Raw genomic sequence first — 24,169 nt, 5'->3', positions numbered from 1 at the left:
GAGCCTGGGTGGCTCAGTGGGTTAAGCCACTGCCTTCGGCTCAGGTCGTGATCTCAGGGTCCTGGGATCGAGTCCCACATCGGGCTCTCTGCTCAGCAGGGAGCCTGCTTCCTCCTCTCTCTCTCTCTGCCTACTTGTAATCTCTCTCTGTCAAATAAATAAATAAAATCTTTTAAAAAAAAAATTGTAAGAGAGAAAAGAAAGTGGTACTTCAGACTCGCTTTTTAATCAATCCAGAGTTCAGTTTGGTTTTCCTTTGTTTAGCTGTAATCCAGGAGAAAGCCTTTTGAAAATATGTCTCTGTCTCTAAGCTTACCCTCATTCCTGAAATTCCTTAAAGGTCTGGGTATATCCAACCCCATTAAGCTGATAAGATTTATAAAATGTGAGGCCAGCTTGACGTTTCTCCGGTCCCCCTTTCCAAAAGGTTACCTCATTTTATTCACCTCACACTTTAAATACAAACTCGGTAATGCGTATCTCTTTTGCTTCCAATCAGTGCTACTCCCTCTCAGAAATACAGCTCGAGAAATAACCGAGGAGAAGTGGTTATCTCCTTTGGTTCAGCACAGGGAGTATCTTGGTCTGGAAGAGGAGGGGCCGGTAACCTCAGCCTGAAGGTCTTGGGGGGTCCAGAGTCACTCACCAGGAGCTACAAATCAATGTTCCAGAAGCTTCCAGATATTCGAGACGGTAATTGTTTATCTTTTTGCGATTCTGGAGAATATAAAACCACCTGGAAAGGCGTAGAGTAAGTAACACAGCTTTAGCTAGGCCTGTAGAACAAGTTCCAAGGTCTCCTTTGAATACAGAAGTTCGTAGATGTCCTCAGGATGCCCCTAGCAGTGGAGGGACAGGACGTGACCCTCTCAGCAATTCTCCCAAGTCACTCCGCTTCCCTAAAGAGAAAGCACATAACCATTTCCCGGTGACAACCATTTGAACTGCGTAGAAGCCAATGAAAATCAAAGACATTTATGGTGTCTTCCTTGTAAAGAATGGAAGATTCTCCAGGTTGGACTTGACTTGCCCTAAACCTCACTGATGACCAGAAGGAAAGGAAGGCTGGGTTGTGGGCATCTGTGCTGACTCTCGGGGAGTGTGCCACGTGATCTGTGGCCAAATTTCAGCCACTAGATACTGGGAGATTGGCTAGGGCTTTAGCAGGAAGTCCTGGGCACCTCCTACTTCTGTAAATTGACTGACTTCAGTATTTTACAATGCGCTGTATCTTCTCCCTTTACAAGTGGAATGTCCTAAACACAATACTTTTCCCCTCTCTGGGCTTTCAGTTCTGACCTGTAAGATAGAGGAACTTGGCAGTGAACTCAAGGAACATTACAAGATTGAGGCTTTTGCTCCTGTTCTGGTCCCAGCTCAAGTAAGAATCGTTCTAATAGTCCTTCCTAAATAATACTGTAATTTTTTAAGAAGATTTTATTTATTTGATAGAAAGAGATCACAAGCAGGCAGTGGGGGGCATTGGGGGGGAGGTGAGCAGGCTCCCTGTTGAGCAGAGAGCCCAATGCGGGGCTCGATCCCAGGACCCTGAGATCATGACCTGAGCTGAAGACAGACGTTTAACCCACTGAGCCACCCAGCTCCCTAATATTGTATTTTTAAACTAATGATAAAAAGGCATCCTTGCTCCCTTTTTTACTTCTTGTCAATGTTCTAGTTAGAACATCTGTCGTGGTCGAATTTGATAACATTTTCTTTGCACTTGGATTAGGGTTCTTCTACATAAGCAAAGACTGAGGCCTTCTCCTTTCTAGTGTGAGGCAGGTAGCCCCCTGGAGATTTCCTACAGATAGAAGTGTTCAGTGATCAGGTTATGAGGACAACAGCAAGGATAGGGTCCAGGAGCAGTGACCCATAGTCGCTCATCTAGTTTGGTGTCTGTCCTTGCGGATCAACTGTTGCCAGCAATATCTTTAATTGTGGTTTAATCTGGCATATGCTCCAGTGCTTTCTCTCTGAAAATTTTTTTTTTAAGATTTTATTTATTTGTCAGACAGAGATCACAAGTAGGCAGAGAGCTGAGCAGAGAGCCTGATTTGGGGCTCGATCCCAGGACCCTGGGATCATGACCTGAGCCGAAGGCAGAGGCTTTAACCCACTGAGCCATCCAGGCGCCCCCCTGAAACATTTTTTAACCTAAGGGGAAATGTGTTCTAGAAGATTCCTTAAGGCACTTCTGTCATTGTTTGCATTCAGAGAAGATTGACCACTTGGGGATGATACACAAAACATGTCATATAAGGAAGTTTAGGAGGAAGCAGTGGAGGGGAGGCAGCAATGCACAGTCTTGTGGGGAAGGATTGGACTTCCTCAGTCTGCCCCAGGAATGGGGACAGGACAAAGGAAGCCAGAGGGAGACATTTCAGCTCAATTTAAAGAAGAATTTCCTGTTAAGAGACAATACAGTGTGTGGTTAAGGATATGGCTCTGGAGCCACACTTCAAACCCAGAATTGACCCACACTTTGACCTTAACTAAATTACATAACCTGTGGTTGATTTCTCTCTTTTGTAAAGTGGGTCCAGAAATAGTGTCCTCTTCATCATCACTGCGAGGATTAAACAGGTTAATACACGTAAGCCTTTAGAACGTGCCTGGTATTCAGTAAGCTCAACAGACATGAGCTGTTAATGTTTGAAACTATCCAGAAATGCACTGGGCTGCCTTGGGGACGCAGGAACCAAGTTTATCTTCACTAGAGATGCCCAAGCTTAGGTGACCGCTTAGAGGGCCTCAAGCAGTGGGTGGGTGGGCGGACCAGATGCCCTGAGAATCACTGATGATGCTTGTCAGTAGGGTGGCCCGGCCAAAAAAATCCTCCGCTGTCCATTCTGGTGACCCCAGATCTCGAGCTCCTGCCCCCAGGACTGTCACATGTATGTTACATCTTCGGTAGGAGCCCATTACTCTGCTGGGCCAGATTGGCTGTGACACAAATGGGAAGCTGAACAGCAAGTCCGTGATTCTCGAGGGGGACCGGGAGCATTCCTCGGGGGCTCAGATTCCAGTGGATTTATCTGAGCTCAAAGAATATTCTCTGTTTCCTGGACAGGTGAGACGGGATGCATGCGTGCTGTGTACTCTGCAGCGTGTATGGGGGCGGTGGTAGGATGAACATTGTGTCCCAGGCTGCCTCATACTCTCCTGAGGTGTGGCGGGAGCACTGGCCCGAGGGCAGACTCCAGTGTACAGATTCCAGATTTTCCCGAATGCTCTGACCTCAGCCCTGGGACCTGCTGCCAGGTTCAGCCTCCATCTCCGCCCAGCACGGCCTGTCACTGTAGCCAAGCTCCTTATCATCTCGAAGCAGAGTGTCTTCGTCTCTAAAGTGGAAATAATACTTCTTACCTCATAGAATTGTTACAAAAAATTAGATCATCCATATGGAACATAATTATTATTACTGGCACAACCCTCTTAATTTGTTTCCTAGAAAAATACCCCCAAGTTTCTAATTATAAAATGAGATAGGTGCGCTTAGTACTTAATAGATGTTTTTTTAAGTGAAATACCCCCAACGTGGGGCTCAAACTCATGACCCCAAGACCAAGAGTCGCATGTCCTCCCCACTGACCTGGTCAGGCGCCCCAGTACCTTCATACTTTTTAACTTTATCAAAATACTTTTATTGCCGATCTCTTGTTTATCTCCCATTCCACTTGTTCTTCAGGTTGTAATTATGGAAGGAATCAACACGACTGGTAGAAAATTTATTGCCACCAAACTCTATGAGGTACGAGGGTGACTGCCCCCCCCCCCGCCCTCCTCCTCTGCTGTAGACACAGTATTGGCCGTTCTGTCCGTCCTGGAAACACGGAGAACCTATTTATTTGCTTCTCAGTCCTCTAGCTATAGATTGGGAAGCTACCTCCAGGCCTCCTGCAGACCATTTCTGCAAAGGGCCGTACAGTAAATATCTGAAGCTTTACAGGCCTTACAGTCTCTGTCGACGGCTTTGGTGGCTTAGAAGTGCCATAGAAGCCAGCGAGTGTGGCTAACTTCGTGAAAGCAGGCGGTAGCCGGATGGGCCCCAAAGCCCCTAGTTTGCCATCCCCTGCTCTAGGCAGCAGTCCTCCACGGATTTGCAAATAACTAGAGCAAAAGTGGCAGATTCCCTGCTCTTGGGTTTTGCCTAGAATCCTGAGACTCTGGGCACCTGTGCTCTCGCACCTTCTGCTGGGTGTTAACGAGGTTAGCCGTGACCTCCCATTACCTGGGTTTCGTTGCCGCTCTGTGCCATACAGGAAAACAGTAGGAACAGTCCGTTCTGTGAGCTTTGAGCTCCAGGGGGCAAGACGGAGGCCGCTTTCTTCCTCCCACACCGCAGCCCGCCCTCCCCACCTGCCCATGCCGCAGTTCCCCACCCACATTCAGGGCCCACCCCCTCCCTTTTTTTGTTGTTCAACCAGGAACTCAGTTCAGCTTTTCTCCTGTTTTAAGGGTCTGCCACTTCCATTTTATCAGCCCACCGAAGAGGATGGAGGTAAGTGTGAGTTCAAACATTGTTCTGCTCACCGCGAGGGTGGAGGAGGAGGATCTGGGTTCCTCAGGCCCCGAGAAAGCTGCAGAACGTGCCTGGCAGCACCCCGGGGGAGGCTAGGAAGGAAGGACAGCGGGTGGGCGGCTTCCCGGGCCCTTTGGAAGGCCAGGGTCTGAGCCCAGTGAGCCTGGGTTCTGGCTACACGAGGCATGCCATCTGTGTCTGGAAGTTACTTTGTAAAAGACCAAATAGGAATGGTTTTAAAAGGAATTTCATTCAGTTTGCTGTGGGGTCCTGCTTGGGATCCTGGAAGAGAAAAGGGACATTATGGAAAACCTAGTGACCCTCAAATAGTCAGGAATTAACAATAATAAGCCAGAGCAAATTCCTTCATTTCGTTTTGTTTTTTTTTAGAGATTTATTTATTTGAGAGAGAGAGTGAAAGCGTGCACGCAGTCCGTGGGGATTGGGCGGGAGGGGGCGGAAGGCACGCCCCACACAGTGTGATCTCACCATCATGACCTGAGCTGAAATCAAGAGTCAGATGCTTTTTTTTTTTTTTTTTTTTTTAAGATTTTTATTTATATATTTGACAGAGATCACAAGTAGGCAGAGAGTCAGTTGGGGGCGGGGGGACAGGCTCCCCGCTGAGCAGAGATCCCGATGTGGGGCTCGATCCCAGGACCCTGAGATTATGACCCGAGCCGAAGGCAGAGGCTTAACCCACTGAGCCACCCAGGTGCCCCAAGAGTCAGATGCTTAACTGACCGAGACACCCAAGTGTTCCTGGGTTCATTTTGACAGATGCACCCGGTCAGGCAGGGTGCTGGCGTTCGGGGATGCGGGGGGAAGGGTATATATACAAGAACTTGGTATTATCTTTGCAACTTTCCTATGCTTCTGAAGTTATTCCAAAATTGAAAGTTTATTAAAGGGACGCCTGGGTGGCTCAGTTGGTTAAGCAGCTGCCTTCGGCTCGGGTCATGATCCCGGGGTCCTGGGATCAAGTCCCACGTCCGGCTTCTTGCTCGGCAGGGAGCCTGCTTCTCCCTCTGCTTCTGCCTGCCTCTTTGTCTGCCTGTGCTCACTCGCTCGCTCTCTCTCTCTCTGTCTCTGACAAATAAATAAATAAAATCTTTAAAAAAAAAGAAAGTTTATTAAAAAGTTAGACAAATTTCTGGGGCACCTGGGTGGCTCAGTCAGTTAAGTGTCTGCCTTCAGCTCAGGTCATGCTCTTAGTTAGGCTTCCCGCTCAGCAGGAGTCTGCTTCTCCCACTCCCGCTGGCACTGCCACTTTCCCGCTGTGCTCATGCTCTCTTTCTCTCAAAGAAATAAAATCTTTTTTTAAAAAAAAGACAAATTTCTTTTTTTTTTTTTTTAAGGATTTTTTTTTACTCATTTGGCAGTCAGAGATCATAGGTAGGCAGAAAGGCAGGCAGAAAGAGAGAGGAGGAAGCAGGCTCTCCGCCAAGCATAGAGCCCGATGCGGGGCTCCATCCCAGGACCCTGGGATCATGACCTGAGCCAAAGGCAGGGGCTTTAACCCACTGAGCCACCCAGGCGCCCCCCCAAAAAAAGACAAATTTCTAAGGAGGCCTGGAGTTATTTGGTAACTAATCTGGATGGGAAAAGACAAAAAGAAATTCTAACAGTCTGCTTCAGAATCATTCAGAGCATTTTTGGAAGGAAAGCAGAAGACTGTTGAGGACTCTTAGTGAGACGGCCGACTCAAGGGTATTGTCAGCACCCCATGCCCAGTAACGGGGTGTGATGAGGGCGTTCTTGGCGATGACCTAGAATCAGGAATGAAATTTCAGGGTTTATGACGTTGCACGTTGCATCAGAAGACCCATGTTTTTGGCAACGAACCAATGAACGTGGTGGTATTAGATCCACTGTGCATGGCGAGATGAAACTGACGTGGCTGAGATGCCCAGAGCCTGAGCCGTGTGCCAGGGAAGCCTCTGGAAGCAGTGGAATTAGTTATGAACAAACAGTTTTAACCAAGGTATTGAGATATGCACTTGGAGACGCAGAGTGAGACATGGGCCCTGGTCTGCTGGCACTTGCTCTCTTCCAGGGTTTCCATCTGCTATAGGCTCCTCAGAACCACATATAACTTTGTCCCCTGCCCTAGCACAGGGTGAAGCAGACTCTTCTCCCTGAACCCTCAATCCCGCTTCACGGCGTTCCTGCTCTGGTAGACGCGTAATGGCCTACTTCCTCGGACGGGGACTGTGTTTCTCTCTACAGCAGAAGGGACTTCACAGGTGTCCTTTACTTAAGAATCCTGAGATTATCCTGGATTGTCTGGGTGGGCCCAGTGACATCACAAGGGACTTTGTAGGGAGGAGGCAGAACGATCCACATCAAAAGTAGGAAGAGTGGTCTGGCTGGGAAGATGGAAGAGGGGTCCTGAGCCAAGAAATGCAGGTGGCTTCCAGAAGCTGGAAAAGGCAAGGAAACCTCTTGCCTGGAGCCTCCAGAAGGAATGCAGCCCTGCCAGAACCTTGATTGTGGGATTTCTGACCCCCAGAACCATAATCATAAATGTGTGTTTGATTTCGGCCACTAAGGTTGTGATAATTTGTCACAGCAGCCATAGGAAACTAACACAACTCCATGTTAAGTCAGAGATCTTTGGGTTTTGTTGGTGTAAGCTATAGAAACCGAGAAACCTAAGAAAGAAAAAGAGAATTTGTTAGGGGAAATCTAGCTAGCTGTAGCGAGGACGGGGAGCTAGAAATGCAGACTTTGGAGCAGCTCTAGGTGTCCAGCCAGCAGGAATTCCCCAGCTCTCATCCAGTTACCTCTGGCCGTAATAGGTCAGCTCCGCCCTTTCTTCTCTTCTTGAATGATTCACCTCGAGATTCCAGAAGCAGAGAGGAGAGTATGGATGGCTCAGACTGATCACACACCTGGCTCTTGGCTAGGGGACAGCATTACACCTAATTCAGCATTACACCCCCGGACTGCCTGGTGCAGGAGAGAGAGGGCTGGCTCTCCCAAGGGAAGGCCAGTGCTGTGGGGAAAGGGTCGTGCGAGACAAGTAGCCAAATGTCACACCTCTGTACCCCATACGGGAATCCCAGGCCGAACCTCACACCCAGCCCGTCTTTCTCGACTCCTCACCGGACCACGTTCCCCAGCCACCCTGGACCACAGATGTTCCCTCAAACCGCACACTCTCCAGGACGCTGCCCTGCCCTTGCTCCCAGAAAATTCTACTTACAAGCATAAGCAAAGTGAAATAAGCCAGTCACAAAAAGATAAATAGTGTATGGTTCCACTTACATGAGATACTTAGAGTAGCCAGAATCCTAGAGACAGACAAGAGAATGGTGGCCAGGGTCTGGGAGAGCAGGGGTTCGTGTTTAATGGAGACAAGAGTTTCGGTTGCACGAGATGAAAGAGTTCTGGGAATGGATGGCAGTGATGATTGCACAGCATTCTGCATTTATTTAATGCCACTGAAATGTATACTTAAAAATGGTGATGATAGGGGCGCCTGGGTGGCTCAGCGGGTTAAGCCACTGCCTTCGGCTCAGGTCATGAACTCGGAGTCTTGGGATCGAGCCCCGCATCGGGCTCTCTGCTCAGCAGGGAGCCTGCTTCCTCCTCTCTCTCTGCCTGCTTGTGATCTCTCTCAATAAATCTCTCTCAAATAGGTAAATAAAATCTTTAAAAAAAAAAATGTTAAAAAAAATGGTGATGATAGCAAATTGTATGTTATTTGTGTTCTATCATAATAAAAAAATAGGGGAAAGGCATGAGCATACCTCACCTTGATCATATCTTTCCTGATTGCTGCTTCCTCCCATTGCCCACGTGTGCTGCTGGCAAACTGCCTGTCACTCCCTAGTTACTTGCTTACTTCCCTTTCTCTAGCAGCTGGCAGAGCATTCTTTGTGGATGGGGATGAGATCTTGGATTCCCAGAGTTGTACACATAGGGAGACTCGATTAATTGAGTCCTCTGGCACTTTTCCCTAATTGTCCTTTCTTCCACCATCCCTTTATCTTCTAATCAATACCTTATGATCCTTTCTGTCTTAGATTTTGAGCAAAACATGGTCCTGGTGGCCTGTGGCCCATACACCACATCCGACAGCATCACGTACGACCCCCTGCTCGATCTGATCGCCGTCATCAACCGCGATCTGCCGGATGTCTGCATCCTGGTAGGACAGCCTCCTGGGACAGCTCCGCTAGGGGAGGCACCAAGGAGAAACTGGGGAGGAGACCGTAGAAAAAGGCCCAGGGGCGTCTGAGTGGCTCAGTCAGTCAAGTGTCTGATGCTTGGTTTCAGCTCAGGTCATGATCTCATGGTTGTGAGATCAAGTCCCCATTTGGGCTCTGCACTGAGCATAGAGCCTGCTTCCGATTCTCTCCCCCTCCCTCTCAGCTCCTCCCCTCCCTCTCTCTCAAATAAAGTCTTTTTTTTTTTTTTTAAGAAAGGCCCCCTAGGGGCGCCTGGGTGGCTCAGTGCATTAAGTCTCTGCCTTCGGCTCAGGTCATGATCTCAGGGTCCTGGGATTCCGCCCCACACAGCAGGGAGCCTGCTTCTCCCTCTCTCTCTGCCTGCCTTTCTGTCTACTTGTGATCTCTCTCAAATAAATAAATATTTAAAAAAAAAAAGAAAGAAAGAAAGAAAGAAAGGCCCCCCTGTAGGAGGCAGCACCCCTGGTTAGGGGGCCCTGGCAGCCTCCCTGCATCCAGGGTCGTGGCTTTGCCTGTGATGTTCACTGGGCACCCAACCCCGTCTGCTGTCCAGAGGGACAGACGGACCCTGGGCAGAGAACCACTAGGAGAGGGTGTGTGAAGGCGCTCCCGGACACGTGCGGTTCTGATACTTCGCTTCTCTATCTGCAGCTTGGACCTTTCCTGGACGCAAAGCACGAACAGGTTGAGGTAAGTCGAGGCTGGTAGGGGACGTGCCGGATTCTTCCCTCCCGTTGAGCTCTCACTCTTGTTTCCATATTCTGGAGTTTATGCAGCATTTGTCACAAACCTGCGGCTAATCAGAAAAGCACTGTAGCAAGGCGTTTTTATAAAGAGACTGCATTGGAAGGCTTCGTGTCACTAGAATGCAGGCCCGTTTGGAAGCTGGGGAAGGAAATACACGTCTGTGAGTCTGGGGTCCCCGTGTGATGCTCGGTCCCAAGGCCTGAGCACGCTCGCACAGATGCAGGGGTCTGTGGCTCACTAAGCTGCTACCCTTGGCTCCAGGAACCCCGTCTTGCCGTCCTTCGATGCAGAAAACACAAAAGGCCCTTCCCGGGACATCTCTGTGGCCGAGAGTCAGTGCCTCCTGCCCTTTGTCTCAGGATGTCGCACCTTCCACAGGAAGGATTTCGGAGCACTGTTGCTTCTAGTGTTTCAGTTTATGTTCTAGAGGATGAACTCCTCCCCCCACCTGCTTTCCTGCCCCCAGACAGACTGCTCTTGAGGACAGAGACCATGAGCGTGTGTCTTTCATCGTTGTCTGTCCTTCAGCTCCTCGCCAGGCGGGTCAGTGAAGGCCGGCGTCTGCCCTCTGAATCGTCTCCTTCCTTCTCTTGCAGAGCTGCCTGCTCACAAGTCCGTTTGAAGATATTTTCAAGCAGTGTCTGCGGACAATTATCGAAGGGACGCGCAGGTCAGAATTGAGACTGTTGGACAGAGCCTCACCTGCCCGGGTTCCCCGCGGCAAGAAGTAACGGTAGCTCCTGTCCCTTCATCCTTTTGAACTCCAGAGATCAGATCCCTCTCTTGACTCCCAAGTGCACGGACGCCGGGCTTAGAGGCGTCTCTAAAACACAAAGATAAACACACTGGCCAGGAAGAGGCTGCGCAGACTTTCGTCCCTCGCTTGCCCCTTGCTTCCTTCCCTTTGTCACTCCCTTTTGTGCAAACTCCTACTTCCTGGGAACCTTCCCAGCTGATTCTGAGAAGTGTTTGATGAGTTCCCCAACGAAATCCCCGGGGGCCCCAAGCATCTCGCTGCATGAGTGAGTGTTTTGGGGTGAGTCCAAGTCCTTCCCCAGAGTCTGAGCTGCCCCACACTTCACGGGGCACTGCTGACGGCCGAGCAGGCCATGGGGGGCGTGGAGGATCTTAGATCCTCACTGTAGACCAAGGGGCAGGAACTGAGGAGAGACATGCGATTCTAATTTGAGAGAAAAGGCACTATTCCAAGAAAAGTCCCAAACTACAAGTAGGAAGTTACTCGGGAAGCAGATGTCCTCACTTCCTGCCCTCTTCCTCCAGGGCCTGGGTTTGAGGGGATCTGGTACAGGTGATGGATCTTCTCCTCTAGGGATCTGCCTGCCTGTGGCTGAGCTCAGAGAAAATAAACATTCCTGAGGCTAAGCTTTTAAAAACAAGTCTGTAACAAAGGTGGTTTTTAAAACAAGATGTATAATCTTCCTCCCATTCGCTGTGAGAACTGATCCCAGAGTTGATTAGTCGTAATACTACCTTCTTGTAGCGGCAGCAAGGCCGGTCTGGCAGGCCTCAGGGACTGAGGAGAAGCCCGCCTAGCTTACCTGGGGCCCAGGGGACTGAGCCTGCCTCTGGGTCTGCCCCTTCCTCACTCCCTCCCTCAAATGAAGTTAATACAAGTGCCTCCCCTCTTGCTGTTTGTCCTGACGCAGGCCAGACCTGGGGAGCACCTGGTGCTCCTCAGAGATGCCCCTCCCCGCCCCAGCTACCAGGAGCAGGGCTGGTGTCCTTGTTCAGTGGGGTCCCCTGGGGATGATCAGGGACCGTGTAGCCATGCCCCAGCAGGCCGGGTGCTCTCAGTGCGACATCGGGTTCTGTTTTTGGTTCCTCGCCCCGTGTGGTGGTGACAGCAGTGGAACAAACAAAGAACAGACTGGGCATTGTGACTATGGGGCTAGCGCCCAGCGCTGCCAGGCACTTTCATCTGCAGCCAGCGTGCACCCCGGGGCATGGGGAGCTGCCCCGCCCTCCCCAAAACAGTATATAAGCACTCCATGCTGGGGGACTTTATTTTTATCCCTGAGAGATCAGACGTACAGAGCTAATTATCAGTAAAAGCCAGAGCTCGCGGAAGTGCCCCCTGCACTGAGAGCCGAGCTGCCGCCGAGCAGCAACCCTGCAGAGGGAGCGGCTGTGGGGACCCTCCCACCGCCGTGCATGGGGTTGTGCAATGCTCAGCATAGTTGGAATTTTCTTTCTGATCCCTCCCCCTACAGCCACTTCACAACCATGAGCAGGAGGGCTGTTTCCTCCTTAACCATTGCTCTTCCAGAACGTCCCTGAAGCAGCAACCTTTAAGCAGGGCCAGTGGCATCTCTGCCCTCTGTGTCCCTCCTGGACTGAGTCCCCCCGCTCCCCGCCCCCCGCCCTGGGCCTGGAGCTCAGCTGGTCCTGGGATGGTCAGCCCTGGCTTCGGGTGACTTGATCGTGTACTTCTCCATGTCACGAGGACGGTAACTGTTGACCAAAGTGGTCTCAAGGTCCTGGTTTCTGTTGCACATGTCTCAGTTCACACTCTGAGCAGGTATGACGGTTGACAGATGTGCCAACAGTCACCAATACCTTTCTCCCATAGGACAGGCAGCTACGGAGCTATACCTGCGTCTGGGAAGGCTGTAGAGTTTAAGCAAGAGAGGGAGCTGGCAGTGGGCACTGTTGGAGGGGTTTAAACATACCCTCAAAGTGACACTGGGCGCCTGTGTGGTTTGTAGTAGGCCCCCTGCCAAGCACAGCTGAGGGAACCAAGGAAACAGGATTTTTTTTTCCTCTTTTGTGTGACTGAGGATAAATCGTTGGGTCCTAGAGTTGAAGGTTTTTCTTCGCTCACATGTTGAACCCTAGAGATCCCCCTTCTGCTTCCATCGAAGGAAATCTCTGTTTGCCGTCGCTATTAAATAGTCCCGTCAGTCTGGCTAGCCAGTCTGCTGAGAGAAACTTGGAGCATCGCTTCCCTGTGGGAGAGGGAAGGGCCTTGGGGAAAGGCCACGTGTGTTCTTCCCCATCCCTCGGGAGGTGTGTCTGTCCGTTGTTGTAATGAGGACCCAGTGTTCTGGTAGGAGGCTGTGGTTTGACCCTCCATGTGTGAAGCAGTGTGGGGGTCCGGCCAGCATGGCTGGTCCCTCCCTGAGCAAGAGTGCCCCCACCCCACCGGGTCAGGGAGACTCCCGCCTGTACGCCCCGTGTGTGTGCACAGTGTGGAGTCAGAGGTTTGGTTTCCTGTCTGGCTGCAAGGCCCTGATTCTTTGGTCAAAACCTTGTCTTTCTAGATCTTCTCTATCCCAATGTCAGCTCCCCCTTTCTTTCCCACCAAACGTGCCCTTGCCCCAGCGGCACACCACACAGAGCCGGGAGAAAGCGTGTCCCGGGTGACCCGAGCCTCACTGAGGTAGATGCGCGGGAGTGGGAACAAGGTGCCTTGTGCTCACGGTGTCCCGTGGGAAACAGCCTCTCTCCTGCTAGAGTTCAGCTGGGAAATTCCTCCCTGGACGGGGGCCCTTGTCCTGAGTGCGACGTTTGCCGTCTGTCAGCCAGCTGTTCTAACTCGTCTGCACTCGCTTTTCTCCCTCTCCTGACGGTCTTCTGACAAAGCAGCTCTGGCTCCCGCCTCGTCTTTGTCCCGTCTGTGAGGGATGTGCACCGCGAGCCTGTGTACCCGCAGCCGCCCTTCAGCTACTCCGATCTGCTTCGAGACGACAGAAAGGTAGCGGCGCCCCCACTCTGGCCCCCGAGGGGAGGGTGGATGGGCCTGACTCTTGAGCATCTTTCTTTAACAGACAGATGTATTTGTGATTTACTGTCCGTCGGTTTGGCCCCCCTTTTGGTGGTCTCCCCACCCCTGGGAGACCCCCCCACTGTCCCCCCGACATGGGCAGGACATTTCTAAGTTGGGTGCACAAATGCTCACCTCACCCCTCTCGTTTCAGCGAGTGCAGTTCGTGTCTGAGCCCTGCAGCCTCGCCGTCAACGGCGTGATTCTTGGCCTGACGTCCACGGATCTGCTGTTCCACATGGGAGCCGAGGAGATCAGTAGGTGGGGAGCACTTCTGGTCCGGCAGGCAGGACGCTGGCTCTCTGGACCCCGGGCCTTTCTTCCACCAAGAAAACCACGGGGCTGGTTGGCAGAGCCTTGACTGGGAAGTCCTCAGAGCAGCGCTTTGTGCCAAACCCTTAGGCCATTCACGTTTGTCTGTTCCCAGAGGGAGCGACGGGGTCGGTCTCTGCTCCCACTTGTCTGTGGTGCTGGAGACCCCGTAGAGCCATGGCCATGCGTCTTTGCGCTCCGTTTCTTATCACAGAAGTTTATCTCCTTTTCTTCACCTCCCACTCTCATGACCTAAGCAGGAGGGGGTGTCCCTGCTCATGCAAGTGAGCTGCAAAGCTGCTCAGCTGGCCATCGGTCTGCAGAAACTCAGACCTAGCCTGCTTGCTGACAGCCGTCCAGTGGTTCCTCCATCACGTGTAAAGCCGTGCGTGTGTTAGGCGAGATGGGTGTGTGCTTGCTGGCTGGGGTCCGAGGTGCAGGGGCCCCCTGACTTCACGCTCACCGCACGCTGGTGCGCTTCTTGCACATTCTCGCACACTGCAGTTTGAGCCAGCGGCTTCCATGGTCTTGATCACCTGGGATGCCTGCTCTCTGCCTTTTCAGCCCGGTGGCCTGCTCCCCTTCTCGGGGGGAACAGACCCAGCTCTTTGTTGGAGGGGGTCTTTCGACTTCCCCAGAGGTACCCTCTCATCACTGCCTCTGGGCCCTGGAGCTTCTCCCCGGTTTATTGAGTCCTCGGGTCCTCCCCAAAGAGACACAGACTCTGAGAAGCAAGGCTCTGCATTCCATTTCTTGCTTCTCTTGCTTCCCCAGTACTTCCGGACCTTCGGACAGACTCAGCCGAATCCTCAAGCACATCCTGACCCAGAGGAGGTGAGCTCACTTGTGGGGCTCTCTGACCAGCACAAGTGTGCTTTGGGGTCTGGTGCTTTGACGGATTTGATTGCGAGCACCTTCCTCAGGCCACTCCCCGGGAACTCTCCCCCCGCCTATGTGATGACAAGCCGGCCTTCTGTCCCCCAAACACAGGGAGGAGTGGGGAGACGGTGCGGGAAGAGGGGCCCCCAGCCCCGCCACTGCTGACTGCTTCTCTCTGTCTCTGTAGCTACTACCCGCTCTACCCTCCCCAGGAAGACATGGCCATTGACTATGAGAATTTCTACACCTACGCACAGCTGCCCGTCACCCCGGATGTCTTCATTATCCCATCAGAGCTGAAATACTTTGTGAAGGTAGGTTTGAACTCTGCTTTTTCCCCAGAAACACCAGGACCCGTCTCACTTTCCCTTCTAGACCGCTGGTCCCCGCTCCTCATGCTGGGGACGGTGCTCCTTTCTTGGGGAGAGGTGATAAAAGGACTAGAAAATGAATCTTTTAGTAAAATGTTTGAGTAACAGCCGTCTCCCTGCTCCCATGTACCCCCCGGGTGTTCAGCGAGCCAGCCTGGGAGCCCCAGGGGCAGGTAGGAAGGTCCTCGCACAGTGGCTGTCGCGTGGGGCCATATCCGGGAGACCTGGGGACATTTCACACGTGCACTTGCCTGCCCCACTCCCCAGAACTCGGATGTCACCTCCCGAAAGGGTTCCGCCACGAGAACTTTGAAGAAGCCCTTGGGTCATTCTCATCTCTGCCACCTGAGGCCCCGGCTCCACCCCTGGGGTGGGTCCCTTGGGATCCACCCAAGCCATAGCTCTCTTGGCCTAATCAGCTAGTGGGACCTCAAGAGGTCAAAATGTGTTGCGCTCTTGGAAACAATAACCAGGTCAGGTTTGTCTCCTAAGCTGGGGAGCTGATTGTTATGCTTTTTTATTCTGGTTCAGAGGCTCAAAAGGAACTCGGGGCTTTCCAATAGTGAGTTAACAGGTTGGACAGGAGATGCGTTCCGTTGCCTTCCGCTCCTCTCCGGGGTCTGTTGGGTGGTTCCAGCTTTCTCACGTCTGCCCCTTTCCTTTCCCCAGGACGTCCTCGGCTGCATCTGTGTGAATCCTGGGCGCCTCACCAAGGGGCAGGTGGGGGGCACCTTCGGCCGCCTCTTCCTCAGGAGGCGGCGGGCGGCGGGCGGGGAGGGGAGGCAGAGTCCGTGCGTGGCCGCCCAGGTGGTCAGGATCTGAGGCCTGGGCGCTTCCTCGTCCCCCGTCGTGTGGTGCTCGCGGACGTCTGCGAGCCCAGGAGCGGCCCCCCGCCGGGAGCCAGGCCGCCGGAAGGTGCAGGACAGCGGACAGTCACCTAGCGCAGGGAGGCTGCAGGGCACAGGCCCAGCACAGCTGGACCCTGACCCTGACCTGGAGTCGAGCTGCTCTGGAAGAAAGCTCTTGCTTCTTCGTGGACACACAGAGCCCAGGGCGAACTGGCTGTGGACGCAGCGTGCTCGGAAAAGGCCAGAAGGCTTGGTCATCTCTCGGCGGGAGTCAGACACGGAAACAACTTTTGGAGAAATAAAAGTAAATTGCGAGGGGGACTCCTGAGTGGAGTTCTTTTTCCTTCTTCTTTTTTCTGGCAGGGAACAAAGAACGTTGCTTCCTTAACCTGTGCCCAGTGAAGCCAGCATGTCTGTCGTACTGGGTGTCGGTCCGGCAGCAGCCCTGACCCTCCCCAGGCCTTTGTGGCCTCCATGGTGGGGGAGGGGGCCGAGGAGGGGGGGGATTGCAGAGCGAGGAGCCGGCGGCGCGCCTGGCCCTCCCCGCGCAGCCCTGTTCTGCGGGCAGTGGTCCCAGCCTGACCACTCCATCTGGAGGGGGCGGCCTCCCGGAGCCCTGCCAAAGCTGGATTCCCCGGCGCCGGCCCTGCCAAGGTTGTACAACACGTGGGGCTTGCCCAGAGCCTGGAGCTCTTGGCCGGGTGGGGCCCTCTAGGGTCCCCAAACACCCCGTGTGTCCTGGCATTTGGGGAGAAGCCGTCACTAGCTAAACGTGGACTGAGTTTCTGCCCAAAGCCAGTGGGAGGAGCTCGACTGTTGGGCTGAGGGAAGTGTGCAAGGGTGCGGCAGGCATGATGCCAGCAGCCTGAGTCAGAGACAAACAGGTGACAGAGCAGGGCCCCACCTTTGCCGCCTGCCCTGGACGGCGAGGGGGAGTCCACGGCAGGTCCCACCGGCTTTGGGAGAAACTGGCCTCCCTTTGAAAACTAGCAGCTGTGGTTTCATCTCGTTCATTTTATAGGCTCGTCTGAACACGAGAACAGAGACAAGCCCCAGCATGGGGAGCTGAGTTTCCCTCCTCAAGATCCCCGAGCACCCAGCCACTTCGTCTCTGGATGTGGCATTTAGGAGCCCGGGGGCCCTCTTCCACGACCTCAAACAGTTCCAGAACAGCCGTCTGCCAAAACCTTGTACCCCACCCCCGCCCCTTGGGAAACCCTGGCCGGGGGAAGATTAAGCAGCAGGCCCTGGGCCACGATAAACCAGGCCGTGGGCAAACCAGGCCGTGGGCGCTTATCGCATGGTCCCTGCGGGGCTCAGCGGGAGCCCGGCTCTAGCCAATTATGCTCAAGCCACTGAAGCAGTTTTGTGGGGAATCGTGTGGTCGTCCCCCATTGGAGGGTACAAAGCCTCCTCTCCCCTTAGGACAGGCTCCGCAAGATCCAGAGTGTCCGTGTGATGGGGCAGTTGGCGGAAGGGGAGGAAGATTCTGCGTGGTGGGGGCGATGGGGGCGTGTGCCGGGCGGAGGCAGAAAGCTGGAGCTCAGCATGAATGGGAGCTCAAGCCCGTTGCCTGGAAACGAGTCGCGTGACTGTTGAAAGTGATCCTGGAGGCCCGTGGAGGCTTTTAACACACAGAAAACCCCAGATTGCACACCACTCGGCAGGCGAGCGCCTCTTTGCCACCAGACAGTTCCCTTTTGCTGGTGTCAGGGAGCGGGTGCCCAGCGACTGCCAAGTGGCTGTTCCCAGACCTCTTTTCAGCTGGGACATTAATGTCCTGCCTGACGGTCCCTCTTGCTCCTGTGCCGGGCACCGCCCTCTGGAGTAAGGCTGGGGGATGGGTGTCGGGGAGGGAGGGTGGAGGAAGCCGGGGAGCCAGGGCTGGGCCGGGACTCCTGGGACCCTCCTGCTTCAGAATCCCCGTTTTGCTGGGTGGCCTCTCCCCTGGTCCTCGTGCCCGTGCCCTTGAGACACAAGCCTAAGGGTGGGACAGATGGTTCTGAGTAGACAAAGTCCCTGTGCTTTTCGCAAGTTCCACATCTTGTGCCACAGCCGCCCCCCCAAGCCCAGGGTGACTCTGCTCCTGGGGGCCTCCATCCTGCTTTGCCTCTGCAGCTACTTCAGTCTTGGCGTTTCCTTTCCCTTGACCTGGGGTCACCCAGCCTGGCTCAGCCCATCTTGCAGCTTCCCCTGGTGCTGGGAGTAGCCTTCTGGGCTGATGTTTCACTTCTGTTTGGTACATGTGTCCTTTCTCCTGACCTTGGGGCTCCTGGCTGAGCACCCCCGCCCCGCCCCCCCGAAAGCCAGTCCTGTTTGGCCACACAGAGGGGTCTTCCTCCACACTTGACCTTCCTAACTAGCCTTGAAGGGCCTTGACTGACTGGGGCAGGGGTGGGGGTAGTTTTTATTTTCTGGGTTTTTTTAACATTTTAAAAATTAGTGAGATACACGACCAGCATCAACTTTACCATCTGATCGTGTACCATCTGGTGGTTTTTAGTACATTCACAATGTCATATGAACAGCATAACTATTGAATTCCACATTTTCCTCACCTCTAAAAGAAATCGCATCCCCATTAGCCGTCACTCCCCTGGAAAACACAGACCTACTTTCCACCTCGACACACTTGTCTGTTCTGGGCATATCACACAAACGGGATCACAGCACACGTGGTCCTCTGCGTCTGGCTTCTTTCTCAAGGGCCGTCCACACTCTAGCAGGAGTCAAGACTTTCATTTCCTTTCTCCCCTTGTTTGAGTCGTGATCCCTTGTGCAGATGGACAGTGTTGTCCTTCCCTCATCAGGTGACGGACGGGGCTGTTCCCATATTGTGGCTGTCACAAGTGATGCTCCAGTGTTGGGACATCTGTCTTCAGTGCGCTTGTTACCCACGAGGAAGAGAATGCCTGGAAAGAGGAGGAAGAAGAGGGGCAGAGAGGGACAAAAAGAAGGGACGGGCCAGGAACAGAGCTCTGGAGCCAGACTGAAGTCAGGAATGTCTTGCAAAGGAGTTTGTATCTGATTCACCCCAGGGAACTTTCGGAAGCTTCTGTGTGGAGCAGGAGGGCAGTATGGAACCTGCATCTTTTTTTTTTTTTTTTTTTTTTGAAGATTTTATTTATTTATTTATTTGACAGAGATCACAAGCAGGCAGGGAGGCAGGCAGAGAGAGAGGAGGAAGCAGGATCCCCGTCGAGCAGAGAGCCCAAAGCAGGGCTCGATCCTAGGACCCCAAGACCATGACCCGAGCCAAAAGCAGAGGCTCTAACCCACTGAGCCGCCCAGGCGACCCTGAAACCTGCATCTTAGGAAGGCCTGGCAGTGCCACAAAGGGCAGAGTGAAGCCAGGGGAGTCTGGAGGCCAGAGACACTCTAAGAGCTATGGGAAGACAGAGCCTCCTGGTACCCATTTCTGTTCCCATAGAAACAGCACCCTGGTTTCCCTGTGGGGAACCACCCCTCCTCCACACTCCTCCCTTGCCTAAACCAAGAAGCACATTGCTCCTTCCTGCCCTTGGTGAATGATCTGGGAGAGAAGCATGACCGAAGACAGTCCAAACACCATGACTCCAGGACTTCTGCAGGAGTGGTAGAAAAGACTCGGCAGCAATGGCAAAGCTGCTGCAGCCATCTTGCCACAATGAGGGGAAACCCGTCCTGAGCAGCACTAAACCAGAGGACATATTGCCAGAAGTTAGAGAGGGAGAGGTCAGCACCAGGCCACATCATCTGAGTTCTGATGACAGTAGCCCCACCCCCTCAAAACCTAAGCCACAAATACACCCGCTTCTTTTTTTCTTAAACTAGTTAGAATTGAATTTTTTGTCATCTGCCACCAAAGAGATGGGGGGCTGCTCCAGGACAGCAGGATTGGGATGACTGCCAGGGGATGGATGGAGAAAACAGCTCAGGTAGGAGGGCAAAGGAGCTAACATCTCTGAGGATGCACTGTGTGAACGCTGACGTAGAGATCACACCTAACTCCAGCAAGCCCCGCTGGCAGGTGCTCAGAGGCTGGATGTCACCGGCCTAAGGAAGTGACAGAACTGGGATTTAAACTCCAAACCCTCCGTCTCTCCACCCTGCCACACTGACCAACTTGGTCCACGACAAGGACAGGCTTAGAAGGACTTGCAGGTAATAGCCCAGGTGCCTGGGATTGCGGTTTGAGGCAGGTGTTCGGGGAGGTCCCTGGGACTGTTGGGGGCAGGTTGGGACCAAGGGGGGACACCCAAATGGTTATTGGGCTGGGCCAGTGGGTGACAGGAGCCCCACTCTGGTGAGGGGTGGGGACTGGACTGGTGGATCTGGGAGGGGCCTACATAAAGCTGGAGAACAGGGAGGTCCTGGGGGTCTGGCGGAGGAGGGGGGAGCTGGAGTGGAGCTGACCCTCCTGGCCTCCCAGTCTGGAGGTCACTGAGGTGGGATTCTGTCACCCCTCCATTCCTGAGCAGCCAGACCTATCTGCTCCCTCCAGGTCTGCCCTAGAAATGCTCAGGCCCCCGGGGCCCAGCCTGCCCTCAGACCCACCTGGGCCCACGGCCAGGTCCCGATTCCCCACGTCCCAGGCTCCCTGCCCTCCCCGGAGGCCACATGACAGCTGAGAGGCCAGGCCGGCAGCTGCCTGGGCCACAGGGGCCCTCAGAGGTCTCTGGGACAGCTGCTGCCCCATGACCCTGCTGACCCCAATCCCTGCATCCTGCTGCCTGAAGGTCCCGCTGAGCCCCATCTCCTCTGCCCACTCTATCACCCCCAGATCTTCCCAGGGTCTGAAGCATCTGGTCCAGGGTCAAGTCAGCAGCCCCGCCCCCGCCAAGAGTGGGAAGGGGGAACTGCCCGGCTAGCAGAGGCAGCCCCTCTGGGCGGTGGCTCTCCCTGGAAGCCAGCAGCAGTGCCCTCCTGGCTTCTTTGCTCCAGGAGCAGGAGGCGAAGTGCGGGCCAGGGTCTAGAAGGCATGGCCATTCCTGATTCCTACAGGTCCTTCCCAAGGCTCACAGTCCCCTTGAAGCCTCTGTCCCCTTCAAATGCCTTGCCCCTTTGAACACATCTAGGAACAGTGGTTTGCTTCTGGGGCAGGTGTGGAAGGGCCAGAGGCCAGGGGCAGGAGGACTCAGAGAATTAATTGTCATGTCCATGCTCATAGTGCATTTGAAATCTTTTGCTATGGGCATGTTTGTTTTAAAAGAAACACGCGCACAGCGACCTGGCTCCTCCACTCTGTTCTCCATGTCCCGTGGGTAACCTCCTCCCCGTGAATCCAGCAGGATGCCTGCCTCCCGAGAGCAGGAGCTGGTCCCATCCCTGCCGAGCATCGCAGGCAGTAGGCCCACGGGAGGTACCTGCAGGAGTGGCTTCCCTTCCACCTTCCCAGACAAGCGCCTGGAAAGGAGGAGGCAGGAGTGCCTCTGCCTCTGGTGTGCGGCCCTGGAGACCGAGCCCTTCACTTCCCACATTCTCTCCTGTTGCCAAACACTCACTGTGGGCCCATGCTGTGTTGCTGTGTCGGGGTGCGATCTGGATGCAGGCGGGAGCTGAACAGACGATGCCTGCTTCCCCCAGAGCTCCACTCCAGGGCAGAAACCGAGAACAAGCAAACACCAGGCACAGGGGCAGGCATATGCTGTGGCGAAAACCAAAACTGGGTGGGCATGCAGAGAAGTCCTTGGCTCCAGGCTCTTGTTTCCTAAACCCCTGTCCTGGACATGCCCTCTTCCTATGTCCCCAGCACTGACACGCCCCCTTCCTGCTGTCCCCAGCGTCGTGGTGTTCATTCGCTGACCCATTCCTTTGCTTGTTGGTCAGGTGCCTGCTATGCTGCACGCACTCTGGGGAGATGCTGGTGGCTACCGTCCAGAGGGGGATGGATGTGAATCTGTTGACAGTGGCACAGAGGGGACAGCGACCTAGAGTTTCTCCAAGGGTATCACAAGGGGACATGACATCGCCCTGGGGGTGCAGAAGCCTTCCCTGGCGGGGGGAGATGCCTCAGTGGAGAGCAGCAGGATGTCCTGGGGAGATGGCTGAGTGAGCCGAGGGCGGCCCCAGAGGCAGAGGGAGGGGGGCAGCCGGCAATCCCTGCCCAGGGATGGTGGACCTGGAAGCATGTAAGCTGGGGTGTGGGGGGGTTGAGAATAGGCAGGCGGCACATCAGCTTCGCCCCAAGAATCCTACACTCCCTCGGTGACACCACCGTCCCCCCCCATCCATTCCGCCCTGGATTGGGCTCAACCACCCCCTTCTCCTCCCTCCAAGGGCCCCGTGGCCGGTCTGTCACCAAATTCTAATCTTCCTACTTTATTATCTCCAACTCTGGCTTTTACACCACAGCTCAGAGCCAAGCTCTGTCTTTCTTGAACCAACGGTCCCCAGAGTGGCCCCTGCCTGTGGTCAGGCCTCGCTCTAGGTCCCCATCTCTGAAGCGACCTTCCGAAATGAACCTGTGCAGCCAGAGAAGGAAGGAACGAGGAATGGCCCCAAAGCCAAGGACAAGGCAGCCAAACTCACTTCGCGTAAGGGAAACACACACTGAAGCCACACGGAGGCTCCTTCGGCCAGTCTGGTTCTCCCTTGCACACGAGCAGAGAACAAAGAGCTGGAGAAGCAGGCACTCGGGGAGGCTGAGGAGAGAGGGGCCCGCGGTCTGTGCAGGGGCCGGGTGCCAGGCACACCCCTTTGAAGGACCAGCAGACAGAGCTGACCGAATGACAGCTGTGCAGGTCCCCACCCCCACCCCGCGCGCAGCAATGACTCGGCAGCTGTGCTCACGTGTGTGTGAATGGGCAGCTGTACGAAGTGACTCACAGCAGCCCTGCCTGTCATAGGAAAGGGCTGGGAACGACCGAAAGGGCCACCGGCTGAGCGACTTAGGTACACCAGGACAGCCTGGAACACAGCAGCAAAAGGGGGACACCAAGGACAATTTGATGTTAACCGGAAAAAGCAAGGGGCAGAGGAATGGGAAGGGCAGAGGCTCAGTGAGATGCCCTGTGAGGTCCCTTCCCCTGCCTCTGACAGTAGAGCCTGTTCTGCCCCCACCACGGCCACCAGGACCTGTGGGACCTGGGGGGGGGGGGGCACTCGCCTAGATACTGCCCTTCGTGTAGAAAGGATGGGAGGGGCTTTGCTTGCACAGGCCAAGAGTATCTCCAGAAGTGTTTACAAGAAGCTGATAATGTCGGTTGTCTGCAGGGAGAATGGATGCCTGAGGGGCAGGGGTAAGGGGGAGGCTTTTGCCTTGGGGGTGGGGTTAGTCACGCAGGAGACTCTGGAAAACTGAGCAGAGGTCCCCAGAGTAAGAGAGATGGATGCTGGGCAAGGAAGACTGTGTTCACCCACTGCCCTCTTACCCTTTCCCCCTGTCCTGTGCCACAATCTTCTGGATAGCTCTTATTCCCCCGATCACATCTACTTGTACTCCTCCTGACCTTTGCCTTGGCCTTTGCCTGCTCCCCCTGTGACGCCGTTCCCTTTCCCTGCCTGGCGAACTCCTATTCACCCGTTAATACCCTGCTCGAGTATCACCTCCTCCTTGAAGTTTCCTTAAAGCTCCCATCTGCTTCCTCACCTCTAGCAAAACAAACCCTTCTCTTTTCTGATCTTTCTAGTTCTTCTTTCAATCCGCAGTCACTAACTGAGCCTCATCCAGGCTGGCCTGGCATAGATGGAGTGGAATCAGAGCCAGCCTCTACCCTGGAGGACCTCCTTTATGGCACAGAATGTGCTGTTTTAGGATTGGTTATTTGTTTCATTTGGGGATATCTGTTTCCTGCAAGCCAGGGACCAGTCTTGGCCATCTGTGTCTTCCCTGGTCCAGCACAGCCATAGACAAGAAGCAGAATCAAATATGACTTTTCAAAATGAACGGCGACAGGGTGTCTTGAGGAGGTAGGAAGAGTTGAAGACTGCCCCTGCTGACTCTGTGTTCCCCAGGCCAAAGGGCAGCCATGGGCTTGGATGCTCATAGAGGCGTCTGGGGGAAATGCCTGGGCTGGTCCCTCCTAGGACAGAGCTGTCACCACTCTGGAAACCCCCATGGCTCTGGGCCTGGAGCCAAAATCCAGAGTCAGAGGAAAGACCTCCCCACAAGGCCATGATACCCAGCTCCCCAGGAGGGGTTCAAGACAGAGGCAGAAGCAGGGGGCAGCTCCAAAGGGACTCCCATCTCAAGTCTCAGGCTCTGGCCAAACAGACTTCTCTAAAGGAGGGCGAAGAGCGAGGAGGGCAGGGCCGGAGCTGGCAGGAGCCCAGGGGAGGAAGGAAACAAGAAACAATCAAGGAAAAATCCAACCCAGGCCTGGGGTTGGCTGAGGCCATGGGGCCCTGCAGGCTGAGCTCGGGCTGCGGTGGAGGAGGCTTCCAGGGGCGGATGGAGCTTCTGCCCAGCTCCCTGCTGCTCCACGGCCCTGGGCGTAGCGGTGCTGATGCCACTTCCAGATACTTTGTCTCTTTTCACTGGCTCTCTAGATTGCCTCCAAGATCATTGCTATGCTTCCCTTGTGACT

General features: G+C 54.2%; 1 protein-coding gene and 1 long non-coding RNA gene across 3 annotated transcripts in view; one reads left to right on the top strand and one right to left on the bottom strand.

Annotated features, from left to right (window-relative positions):
* Nucleotides 1-15,983, top strand: part of POLA2 (DNA polymerase alpha 2, accessory subunit) — a 27,416-nt gene extending 11,433 nt beyond the window's left edge. Inside the window, exons 6-18 of one of the 2 annotated variants that reach the window (XM_059401656.1) lie at nt 500-693; nt 1,293-1,381; nt 2,918-3,073; nt 3,692-3,754; nt 4,462-4,504; nt 8,557-8,681; nt 9,373-9,411; nt 10,065-10,138; nt 13,075-13,183; nt 13,407-13,513; nt 14,339-14,398; nt 14,631-14,757; nt 15,484-15,983. In XM_059401656.1, coding sequence (XP_059257639.1) covers nt 500-693; nt 1,293-1,381; nt 2,918-3,073; nt 3,692-3,754; nt 4,462-4,504; nt 8,557-8,681; nt 9,373-9,411; nt 10,065-10,138; nt 13,075-13,183; nt 13,407-13,513; nt 14,339-14,398; nt 14,631-14,757; nt 15,484-15,636 — 1,339 coding nt within the window. In that variant the 3' untranslated portion in view covers nt 15,637-15,983. The remainder of the gene's footprint in view (nt 1-499; nt 694-1,292; nt 1,382-2,917; nt 3,074-3,691; nt 3,755-4,461; nt 4,505-8,556; nt 8,682-9,372; nt 9,412-10,064; nt 10,139-13,074; nt 13,184-13,406; nt 13,514-14,338; nt 14,399-14,630; nt 14,758-15,483) is intronic. The other variant, XM_059401665.1, reaches the window with a different exon arrangement.
* LOC132019075 (uncharacterized) lies at nt 15,955-21,321 on the bottom strand. The gene is made up of 3 exons (XR_009404692.1): nt 21,146-21,321; nt 18,221-18,574; nt 15,955-16,018 (listed from the first exon to the last, which is right to left on the bottom strand). It is a non-coding gene; the product is annotated as an uncharacterized LOC132019075 (long non-coding RNA).
* Between the last annotated feature and the right edge of the window lie 2,848 nt (nt 21,322-24,169).

The sequence above is a fragment of the Mustela nigripes genome, chromosome 1, assembly GCF_022355385.1.
Source record: "Mustela nigripes isolate SB6536 chromosome 1, MUSNIG.SB6536, whole genome shotgun sequence".
NCBI lineage: Eukaryota > Metazoa > Chordata > Mammalia > Carnivora > Mustelidae > Mustela > Mustela nigripes.
The sequence above is the reverse complement of the archived record's forward strand: the minus strand, read 5'-3'. Positions and strand labels throughout refer to the sequence as shown.